Source organism: Apis dorsata, unplaced genomic scaffold (genome assembly GCF_000469605.1).
Source record: "Apis dorsata unplaced genomic scaffold, Apis dorsata 1.3 scaffold_88, whole genome shotgun sequence".
NCBI lineage: Eukaryota > Metazoa > Arthropoda > Insecta > Hymenoptera > Apidae > Apis > Apis dorsata.
In genome coordinates this window covers 695474-707952 of record NW_006263386.1, presented here as the reverse complement: position 1 = coordinate 707952, position 12479 = coordinate 695474, and the positions used below count along the sequence as shown (strand labels likewise).

At 28.9% G+C, this 12479-nt stretch overlaps 1 protein-coding gene across 1 annotated transcript in view; it reads right to left on the bottom strand.

Annotated features, from left to right (window-relative positions):
- The window catches only part of LOC102674202 (probable chitinase 10), a 29485-nt gene extending 19341 nt beyond the window's left edge, over positions 1–10144 (bottom strand). Inside the window, exon 1 of the mRNA XM_006611454.2 lies at positions 9826–10144. Coding sequence (XP_006611517.1) covers positions 9826–9828 — 3 coding nt within the window. The 5' untranslated portion in view covers positions 9829–10144. The remainder of the gene's footprint in view (positions 1–9825) is intronic.
- Positions 10145–12479: the final 2335 nt, after the last annotated feature.

The window sequence follows — 12479 nt, the reverse complement described above, 5'->3', positions numbered from 1 at the left end:
TATATATATATATATAAAACTCTTGCTTGTTGCAATATATTTTTAGATATACGTATTATGCATACGTATTTGAGATATAAAATGTTTCAAACTCGTGTACTTTGCAATGGAATTACCGTGTAATGAAATGATTTAAATAAAGAAAGTTTAATAAAAAGAAAAATTGGATATAAACAGGAATATATATAAGTTGTATTTCAAGATTGGATATATTCTATTCGAAATAAAAACAACAAATTACAGATTATGAAATGTTACGAATTACAAGGAGCCAATAATAAATTATTCTAATAAGGTTATTGATAATAATTTTGACAAGATTATATTGATAATAAGACAAATGAAATTTTACAAAGTTTACGTATATATGATTATCATATTCGACGAGATATTATAAATTATAATTTATGACAAGTTATCTTATTAATATTGATTATTGCGCAAAAATGTCTTAAATCTTGACACTGTAATAATGTAATATTGATTACTGGCTAATTGTTGAGAAAATAAAAACGTCATATGGTAAGCAATTAAGAGAATATTAATTATTATCCAACATATGTTGAAACAGTTTGAAACGATGCGTAACGAAAGAAAATGGGGACGATTCGTAGTTAAAGAAGTTTTCTCAATACCTATCGCGTAATCATAAACCAAATATTTCCATGATTAATGTAAACCTTAATATAGTGAACACGAATATTATATCGAAATCTTAACTAACATGCCGCAATCGAATATGAAAAATTGAATTACCCCATTGAAATTTTATTATGTTTATCCAAGACTTGCAATATGCAATTTTTATCTTTTTCTATATAATAAAATTAATAAAACAGTTGTATACACATATATTTTTTCGCAACTTTTCATCATTGGAACAAATAAGTAAAACGAAGAAAAAAATGCATCAGGAAGCTGAATAATAAATAAACACTACAATGATATTTATGTATATATTAAAGAAAAGTTGATAAAATTATAATTTCAACAACGAATTATTATTTAACATTCTTTTCTTTTTTTTTAATTTCTCATCTAAATTATCACGATTTTTTTGATAAATCAAAGATCAAACCAAATTCTCTATATCCATCTCGTTCACACTCCTGTCCTGTCTCGTGTATCGAATCTTCGACTATTGAAATTCGAGGCGATTCGCGTATCGACTTTACAACATCTATTATTTCTAGATATAGGAATCTCCTATATAATAGCACGAATAATACCGCGAAAGGTAGATCCCACGTACAAACAAACGCACACTTTTACAATGCACACCAAAGAGGACGGGTGAAACTTACATAAGACGCGAGTTGCTGGACCTGTTGTCGGGTCGAAGCGAGTATATTTTAACCTGAAAACTTGGCCGACCTGCTAGCAAAGCAAAAACTCCACTCTGGTCTGTGCGAGCCAAGTTCTCTCTGTTCTGCGCCTACTTCGGTTCATTCGTCGCGAGAATTTCTTCTGAGCGGCATACCACGCCGCTTATCGATTCGTATCGTTTTCAGGCTACGCACGTTTGCGGACCGTTTTCACCCGACTTCCGCCGGAGGGCCACCGCTTATGAAACTTTCAGCAGTTTCCTGCCCGCTACGGGAAATCTATCGAGTATTCTTCGATTTCCTCTCCACGGATCTACCTACTCCTTTCAGATGTATCACAAGTCTATACTCAATATATCATAATATTTGATGGAATTTTAATCGACAAGTGTATTTTTTCTAGTTATTTTTACCAATTTCTAGATGTTAGTTTTATAGATAATTTAATATTAAGGTCAGTTACATTACAGGTTTTCAGATTCTTAATGAAAGTGATGAAATTTTTTAAAAAAAGAAACTAATTTTTAGGTTAGGTGGATTCGTGGATTTTACGTTCGAGTAATTGGAATATATTAGAAATAATTATTAATTTTATTTCATTATTGATATGTTTAAAAAGGTTTGCTCGTTTGCAATTTAAATCTGCATTGACTGGTGAAAAATAGCTAACATTTTTAAAGATACCGCTTTACGCACCACTTCTCTGTGTGGCTCAGATACCATACTACATTCCTTTCACCAAAGCATACAACTTTCAATGTATATAACTTGAAAAGAATGCATTCGCGAATATCTGTGCGTTAAATAGAAAATAATATGATGATTTTTATATAAGGGCAAATTATTAGAATCTATTATGAAATCTACAAAACCAATTCTGATTCTGATTAATTTCAATAAGTGAAAATTAATTAATTAGTCTTGAAATAAAAAAAGAATATTAATTGATTTAAATTATTATTAATATAATCTACGTATATGTATATCTAGATCCATAAATTAATTTAAAATAATACTATAAGCATAATTGGATCTAGTCTAAAAGAAACTTTCAAAAAATTACGTACAAATTTACATCGAATCATATATAAATATATATCTACAATATTTCTATATTTATATTCTACATTTATATTTATTGAAAGTTAAACGTTTATTTGTAAAAATGTTTCATTTTTTAATCCAAATTATTTATTAATTTATTTTTAAGTCGATACAGCGAATATAAATAGTATATTTTTATTTTTTAATAAATCTATTTTATTTTTATATAATATTTTTATACGAAATATAATATATTTGGATCTAATTAATTAATAAACTATAACTGATCACTCATATATTACATTAATTATTTTATTATATAATTTATTGTATCATTTTGCATATAATAATAATAATAATAATAGTTAAGAAAAGTTTATAGTATCGAAATAACAAAACTGATATAATTCACCATTCTTGAGATTGCATTAGAGATTGAATTCGTGATTCAGGCATGGTGACTCATCCCTGTAAAGTACGATTTATATCAAAGCGATATCTGTGACCGTATTGTTATCTTTACTTGTACTTTCTTTGCCATAATGCCATGTGATAAATACAAGTCTTCTTGCGATTTATAATCTTCGTGTAATAGTATGAGTCATATAACGAAAACCGATTTTTACTTATTTTTTTCTTTTCCTTCGTTAAAGTGTAATTTCCTTCCGTTAGAATAAAATTTCGTTCCTTTCTTATTAACTATAATCTTCAAATTTTTATATCCCACTCTCCTGGCTTTGCTTAGAAACTTAGTCATAAAATTGGAAAAGAAGAATTAGAAACATTAACTATGATTATTTTATAGTATTATCAAATTTAAGAAATTTTTTTAAGCATAGAAAATTAAAATTACTTATCCTTACTTGTTCAAGTATTAGAACTTAGACAAATCTTTCGAATAAAATTGCATTAACCAATATTATATTGCATTTTTATTTCACCTTAATTACCTAGTTGAATTCCGTTTGATTTTTCTCCGAGCGAAGAAAATAGAAAGACAAAATGTGTCGTGAGAAACCAATTATTTCGGAAAATATAAAAAGAAAAAAATAATTTTATCTTGTTCAAAAATTTCTTCAAAAATGATAAAATAGAACGATTAAATGCATCTATTAATATTACGAATTATTATTTTGAATAATTTAATTTGATTCAAATAAAATAATTTAGCATATCGAAAAAAATCGATTTTCATATTAACAATTAATTCAAAATCTAATATTAATCTCATAAATTTCTTTTTTAATATTCATCATTGTTTTTAATTAAAATAATTAAGAAAAAAATTTGTTACTTTTAATTCAATAAATTTCACATATAATAATTTTTGCAATTTCGAATATTTTTAAAAATAATTGTATATATCACTTTTGCAATGCGATATAGCATTTGCTTTATAGAAAACGTCAACCGAGCAAAAGCGCGTGCAGTGCAACGTGCATGCATGTTTATCACGCTTTTAAACGAGTGAATGCAACGAAGACGAAGAGGTGAACTCGCGTGCACGTTCCATAGAAATTCGATCGGATTCTAGCTGCTTTCTACCGAATTTTTTCCCGGCTACTTACAGCTTTTCGCGTGCTAGATATACGACGCGTCGTAAAAGCTCAACTACATCTTATAACTAGGACAATAAAAGAAAAATAAGTACAACAGTTGTAACTATTTATACTTTAGAAAGTTGAATATATATGTACATATTAAAGTGGATATATATGTGCATGTTTATTAAATCAATATACAAGGTGTTTCATTTATTTTGGATTCCTTAATATTTTAATATTCACTATATTTAATTTATTTGACAAGATGCTAATCTCAAAGGATTGTTTAGATTTCACAATTTTATTGTTTGGAAGTTAATCATTTTATCTCGAGTTTAAGATTATTAATTATTTTTTTGTAATCGAGAATTTTGCAGCAAGAAATAAACAATTCCATTTGTAACAAATTTAAGGAAATTGAAAAAAATCATTTTCTTGCTAAGATTCTCAATTTATATACTTATATTTTTTTTTTTTTTTTTTTTTTTTTTTTTTTTCAATTTTTATTCTTATTTTTTTTTTTTTTTTCTTTTATCGTAGCTGACAGAGAATGGATTTCAGACATCGATATTTGGTACGTTGACCTTCGAGCAACGTGACAAAATTTGGAATTCAACAAGAATTTTGGAACGTCTTTGATCTGAAACATCGATGCGAAAATTATTGAAGAAAGAAATTATTTTTAGCTATTTCTTTGAATATTTGATTAATGAATATTTCTACAATTTGTCCTCACGACTAAATATTTTATTGTAATCTCAAAAAGGAGAAGTTTCTGAAACTTTCTCAAATAGAATAGAATACAAACATCAAAAATTTTCATCATCTATTTTTGAAATATCTTGTATCCTTAAAAAATATTATCCAGAAAATAACTAAAAGTAGCTGATTTTCACCTGAATTCAAGTTCCTACTTTTCCATTTCAACATTTATTTTCACTCAATTTCACCTTTAAAAAGATTCTCCCATAAATAAAATTTTTCTTCACATACACGCATCATAATTCAAAAATAATTTATTTCACTTACTGTTTATTTTTATGAGTTGCTTTCTTATTTACTCGTAAAGGAAGACAAGCGTATGTTTGATTAGAAACTTTGTAATGGAAATATCGTTGTTACTTAATTAGCCAGTGAAACTTGCAAAATGGCGAATTCAGAGAGGCCAAAATGTGAACGTGGCTGACCTGTGTCGCGAACCAGGCTGTCGCACCAGGTTTCACCAATCGGTGTCATTGAATGTAGAAACAACATTTCTCTTTTTCTTTACCGTTACGCGGCTAGTCACGATTAGCGATTGCCAGGGACGTTCATTAATAATTCAGCGCAATACGTTGCATCCGAGGATGGCCACGAACGCTCGCCTGTTATTCGACCACGAAAGAAAACCTCTCAGCCCATGTTGCTGTGACTAGTGATGTTACTTAACTACGACTATCGATTTTATACGCTTAGGTTTGCATCAAGTGCCGATCAACTCTTGGAAAGCCGTACCTGAATCCATTTTCATGCATATTCCTCTGTGCTAATGATAAAGATGACAACATAATAATATGTAATTTTCAAAGATTGGAATGATAATCGAGTGTTTTGTTTATTTAAAATTCTGAAGTTAATTGATATTAAATTGCAATACTGTATAATTACTCTAAACTCTATGAAATACGCTGTATTGCATAGATAATAAATTAAATATCAATGGAAGAGAAATAATCAATTAATAAGTGAAAAGACAAACCCAAGTACGAAAGAAAGAAAATATTAATAGCATTAAAAATGATCGATCCAAAATTCCAAGAAAAAGTGATCAAAACAACATGGATTTCTATTTAATTAAACGCAATCGAAAATCACATATTTTCCTATTTGCATATCCTAACGTTACGAGCGTTAGAGACTCATTAAGCAAGCATTAAAAGCAAGCCGAATTTGCATTTACCTCACAATAAAACAAAGCCTTCGTGTGAGAACAAGAAGAAAAAGAAAGAAAGAAAGAAAGAAAGAAAGAAAATAAGCAGGAAAGAAACATTAGCAAATTCAATTCTTTGGAAGGAGGATACTGTGCCTGTTTCCTTCTCTTCGTTTCGTAGACTTCGTAAATCAAGATCGAGAGTTCACTCAGCCGATCGACGTTTTCACCATCGGCCTGGTGATTAATATCGCGGCTCTGGCCCCTCACGTTTTAACATCGAATTAAACCGTTACACGATCCCGGTTACAGGTGTTTCAACTGTGCTTCTCCGCGATTTCAAAAGGTTCTCTAGCCGAGAAAATGAAATTTATAATCTAGCCTGGCAAATGTCAACGTGGAAGGAACGGTTTGGAATCGTGGATCGAGGTGAATTACGATGGATGGAGGTCGGAACGATGAATCAAAGGCGACAGTTCTTCCACTGTTTTTAATTCTTTGACAGTATAATAAAACGATGAGAAATTGAGATAACTTGGAAAATTGTTATTCGTTTAAAATTCTAAAAGAGTTTGTGACTATGTTGGGGGAAAAAAGTATATCTTTAGCTCTTTATGACTAATCGATTTTAATTTTAGAGTTCATAGGGTAAACAGTTTTCTTTCGTTTTTGAAAAATTTTGTTGTTGGAACTTGAGAAAATTAAATTTCTTATGGAGGAAATTATTATCAGGAAAAAATATTTTAGAATTTATAATTATCTCGAATCCTCATTAATAATTATAATTAAGTGTTACAAAGTTTACAAAACCATTAAGAGCTTGTTTGAGTTTATCTATCGATAGATAAATACATAATGGAATATAATTTAAGTTGATTTTAAAAATAAAAGATATCTCTTGAAAAAAATAAAATATAATATTTGATATAATATTTTTGCATTCAAGATTTCAATTCTCAAAAAGTAGATTCTTTTTTTTGCATTAAATCTCATTCAATTAATTTTATTTAAATCCTTTTTCTATATTTATATATCGTTTCTACTTTTTTAAAAATTAGTCATAATTATCTTATTTTTTATCTTTTTTTTCTACTAGTTTTTATAAACTATGACGATGATATAATTGATCTATCGAGAAAAAGTTTCTGCAGATTATTTCGTCTTGTATTTTTAAAAGATTTTTACTCCTGTTCTTTCAAGTATTCTTTGAGATAAAAATCGCCAAGGTCGTCACACTTTTTCCTTCCACCAGAAAAATATTTTTATATCTTCCTAGCAAAATCAGGTAACAAAATATCTCCATCATATCAAATTAAACGTCAAATATTAAAATAATTTTTTCCTTTCGCAACACATTACCATTGAAATAACATTATTCAAAAACAAAAATAGCGAAATAAAATCCAAATTTTATTTCGAAAACATCCAATTATTCGAATAAAACAATAAATATTTCCAACCAATCGTTATTAATATTTTAAATAAAACATTTATCACAAATTCTTCTCTCAGATCTGCAGAATCTTTATTTCTGACCTGCCTTCGTCAAATCACACACTTTATTAACCACCTCTCCCTCGAATCGCGAAAGGTGTCCCGTTTCCTCTCGATCTCGTTTCGAATTTGTTCGATTATCAAGGAGCAGAATCGACACACGAGGTCGTCGCTCGACGAAAGTGAGAGGGCTCGGGTAACCCGGAAGGACAAAACGAGTTCTTGATACTCGTTACAACGAAGGTCCTCCGGAGGAACGCGTAGGCAGGGAACTGTCACTGGTTCCCTCGATTTACGAGATACATCCAGATATCGTCGAACTTTCCTTCTTCATTCACTTTTCACAACCAGCCTTATTAACCTTGACGTGTGGACAATTCCCTCGAAACCTTGGAAATTTATTCCGGAATAAATTAAATTATTCGAAATCGAATATATAGATTTTTGGCGATGTTCTCACGACGTCGTTTAAATGATAATTATAGGTTAAATGGTGATACTTGAAATGGTAATAATAGAATCGTGCAAATGGTGAAATATTAAATTAGGCAAGGAAGAGAGAATTTTTTATCGTACGATCGAATTTTTGAATAAACTTCTGTACAAGAATTTTATTAGGATTTAAATATTTTTATAAAACAAACAAATGACAAATCGTCGAATAATAATATTCTCATTTTTTTCTTGCGTTAATTATTTCTAATTCAATGTATTATTATTATTATTTATTGATAAAAATTATTTGATGAACATTTTTAGAAATTATTAATAAATAATAATAACGATATTTAATTTAATAAATATTTTGAAATACTTTTCACATATTTAATTATATTATTTCACAACTCGAAAATATATAACATTATATTATATGTCTACTATAAGAGAAACTTTTACCACTGTATATACAAGTCGAAGTAATTATGTGTCAATAACCGATCATTAACTACTTTTCCTTTCTTTCAATTGTTAGAATTATCTTAGATTCTCTCTAAATAGAGATATTAAAAAAAATATATATATATATAATTTACAAATTTTTTTTCATCTTTTATCGAAAAAAATATTAAATTTTTTAAAAATTTTTCTTTAAAATTTTTTTTTAAAAATTGAATAATATTTCTTCTTTTGAAATTCCAGTTATCAAAATTCGATTGAAATATTAATCTTTAAGAATAATGAATATTTTAATTTCAGAATATAGATCAGATTTTTATTAGAATTCAATTTTGTATATTCTTTGAGTCACTCTTTTTTCCAATCTAAATTTAAAATTATAGAAACATATCATTTATATATCTTTTAGCTATATAAATTTCATATCTTTCACTTATATAAATACAAAATCTTCATACAAATAAAAAAATATAAGTTGATAAGATTGATAAAATGAAAGATTCGACGAAAAACAAATCTTATTTAATATTTCTGATAACTTTTCATATTTCGTCATAAAAATTTCCACTGTCGAAACACTGTCCATCCAATGGATAATAATTAAACTCTATCTCTCTTCACATCTAATTATAAATAAGATCGAAACGTATCTCGCAATATCCATTCTCACTTTCTATAAATTTTCAAACAGAGGCCGACCAGACAGATTGAACGTCCAAAATATCATTCCATCATTTGGATTGGTTCGGTCATCGATGCGCAAGTGCACGTGGAAAAAGAATTAAAAAAAAAGGAGGGAGAAAAAAAGAAGAATAATGACACAACCCCGTCGCGATCTCGATGTCTGTTTTAATCCTTTCCGAATCGATCTCTTTTCAGACCGGTTCCACGGTGGTCTTGCATGAATCCGCGCATGATGTAATATCGTTCGAATGAAAAATAAAACGAGTTTGAAAACGGAGCCGACTCGATCGATGAAAAAAAAAGGAAAAAAAAAAAATGGAGGAAAAGATTCTGCGAGAAACAAGCCACTTTTTTTCAAGAACTGTCTGCGAAACTACGATGCCTAATAGGCCAATCGTTTCTTAATTTTAATGAACGTGAATAAATTTAGAAACAGATTCTGAAAAATCGATTGATTAAGTTCTTCAAGCGAGATATCGTGGAATTTTAAAACTCTCGATAATTTAATTTAGTAAAATGGTTTTCTTCAAATCTCTTTACATTAATTTCGTGAATTGTCAAATATAATGGATCTAATTCACGATATTCTAATTATGTAAGTAAAAATTAATCGAAGTCTTGATATTTCTTCCAAATTTTAACTAAAATCTAATCTAGTATCAAATCTTTTATTGTTTGCAAAGCATAATAGACCTAATGTGATTAATAGACAACACTTTCCTTAAACGCGAACGAATTTAGAAGATTTGATTCAACAACTATCATTCTATCAAGTCTCCTTTCGTTCACTACTTTCACGACTTGGTGAATATTTTCCCAAAGATTGATTCTAACGATCACAAAGTAAATCTTTCCTCTTACAATACTCCTCCTCTCACCGAAGAAACACGACTACAAACCGATTTTATAGAAACACCTTTTCACTTACCATGATTCGTCCAATTTTTCCAACCACGAGTGACGATCCGAAGATGGAAAATTAGCACCAATATCTGTGGGGTACAGATAAAAGAAGGGGGATGAGAAAAAAAAAACCAAGACGCGTTCCAAGCAAAATGTGCAAGCGTATGTCAAAACAAGAAGAACTGAGTCCACGGAACAACTGAGGCGAAGAAAAAAAAAAAAAAAGGAAGACCGTGCGATCGATACGAAGAATCAGTGATCGAGGATCCACCGCCACATGATCGAGCAACTGTCACTAACAACAGTTCAGAAAGCACTGACCGTAGTGAACGAGTGCCTGCTGTCATTCTCTCCCTCCTCCCTCTCTTTCTCTTTCACTCCGTCCGTTTCTAGCCAGTTTCGCGCCACATCTTTCTCGCTCTATCTCGAACTCTGTCCCACTCTCTTTTCGAACACGGAGGAAGGAAGGAACCCCCTACCTCGAGAGAAACGTTCACAATCGGACTCGGTGTTTCGATAGAGATGCTCGTGCCTGTGTTTGCAACCCTCTCCATCGTCCCCTTCCTTTTTTTTTCTTTTTTCATTGCAGAGCACGCGAGCATACGCGGGAGAAGACACGCGAAAATCGTTGTAACAGGGGCAGACAGGACCCGTGGACGATGTCAAGATTGTCCTCGGTCCCGCTGCAATTAAAGTCACCTTTCATTTTGTGTACAGTAAGTGACTGCGTGTGCTGTGCATACAAAGTGTGGACGATGCGAATATTAAGATACAGAAGGTTTAGAAATTAAGTGTTGGAAAAAAAAATTTTTTCTTTTTTCTTTGATTGATTATTTCGTTGATCGAGTTGTTCTGTAGCAACAAGATTTTTTTTTTATATATGGAAATTAAAAGAGAGAAAAGAGTTTATGTCGAAAAATATTTTAAAATTATTTCAATGAATAAATTTTCAAAAAATATTCATCGTTACACACGTATAGTATATGATACAATGTTATAAGTGTCATATATATTATACAGAAATTATGAATTTGCGATGGATTTTATAATTGAAATTGGATGAGTTTTTGATATGAATCCTTCAATTTATATTAATATCAAATTTTTAATAAAAATCGCGAAAACAAATGATAAATTTTAATTGTTTCCTATTGCTCAAGAAAATCATCAAAAATCTAATTAAAATATATCGTTAAATCGAGAAATATTGGAAAATACCGGGGTTATATCATTACAGGGTTAATTTAATAATTAATAAGTAATAAAGATTAATGTTCTATCCGCAATTATCTTAATTCCTTTCAAGTGTTTGAGTATGCACCTTTGAGCTATAGTGTAAATCAATCTTGTTTGACAACTGGTTCATACTGGCAACGCATTGAAACTGACAACAGGGCCCGATCGACCACTTGGTAAATGGGAACGCGAGAGTGAAACGGCGATCTAGCGATCTAACGATCTACATCGGCTGGTTAGAACAGCGTTTCCCAACCTATTATATCGAACACTATGATCGTAAGTAATTTTTATGCATCAAAAGTTTTTTCCTTTTTTTTAGATTTCCTTCTAATGATATGAAAATATGATGACGTAGTTGTCATTCATTTAAACATAAAAAAAAGTGTTTCTCAATGTGTTATGAGACTTCCTTTTATATGGTCTTTTATAATATAGTGATTAATTTTCTCACAATTATATAAAAATGTATTTTTTAAAAACGAAGTAAGTAAACACGATCATTTATTTTTAAGAATGATTCAAGATCACAAGATTAGGTGTGAACAGTGGATATAAAATATTTAATATTGTTATAATTCGATAAATCTTTAATAATTATTTCATAAGTATTAAATAATTGTTAGATCATAATTTATATTTCCATATAAATTAATATTGCTGAAAATTTTCTATATGCATAATTGTGTAATAATAAAAATATTAATCGTGATTTTTATCAAAATAAATGTTCATTTGAATTTTTCATTTTTCATTTTTGATCGATAAATAAATAAAATAACTCGAATAATTTGTCTTGTAAGATATATTTAGTAATGACCTAGAAGATTTATAATAAAGAGATGATTGTTATTCTAAAATGTAAGTGTTACTATTTTATTATCAAATAAGATAATCTTAATTAATTAAACAAGATAAAATTATTAATTTGTACATAATCGTTGTTGTATATATTACATAAAGATATATGTATGTCATAAAGATATTCATGCATGATGGATTAGAAAAGTTAAACAATGTTAAAATTTCACAATATTCTCTCATGATATTTTTACCGAGCATTTTTGTTCTAAAAAGATAAAATTTATAAGTAAATTTCTACACAATGTAAAATGAAACATGATCTATAAAATGAATCAATATAGAATACACATTTTCTTCAATTAATATTTAGAAAATATATTATCCTATATATATTAATTATCTACTTAATATATAAATATATATATATATTTATAAACTTTTTTTCTTCACACCATCATAATATTATTTACATTTTTCAAAGCTAATCAGACTTAAGAAATGTTTCTATATCTGATAGAGTTCTAATGCAACGATTAATTTATTGCATTTGTAGATTAGATTCTAATGCGTAAATTGAATTCTTACTTCTAGTAAGAAGTAGGCCGTAGAATTTGCGAACCGGTTTCCTTAATGATAGAA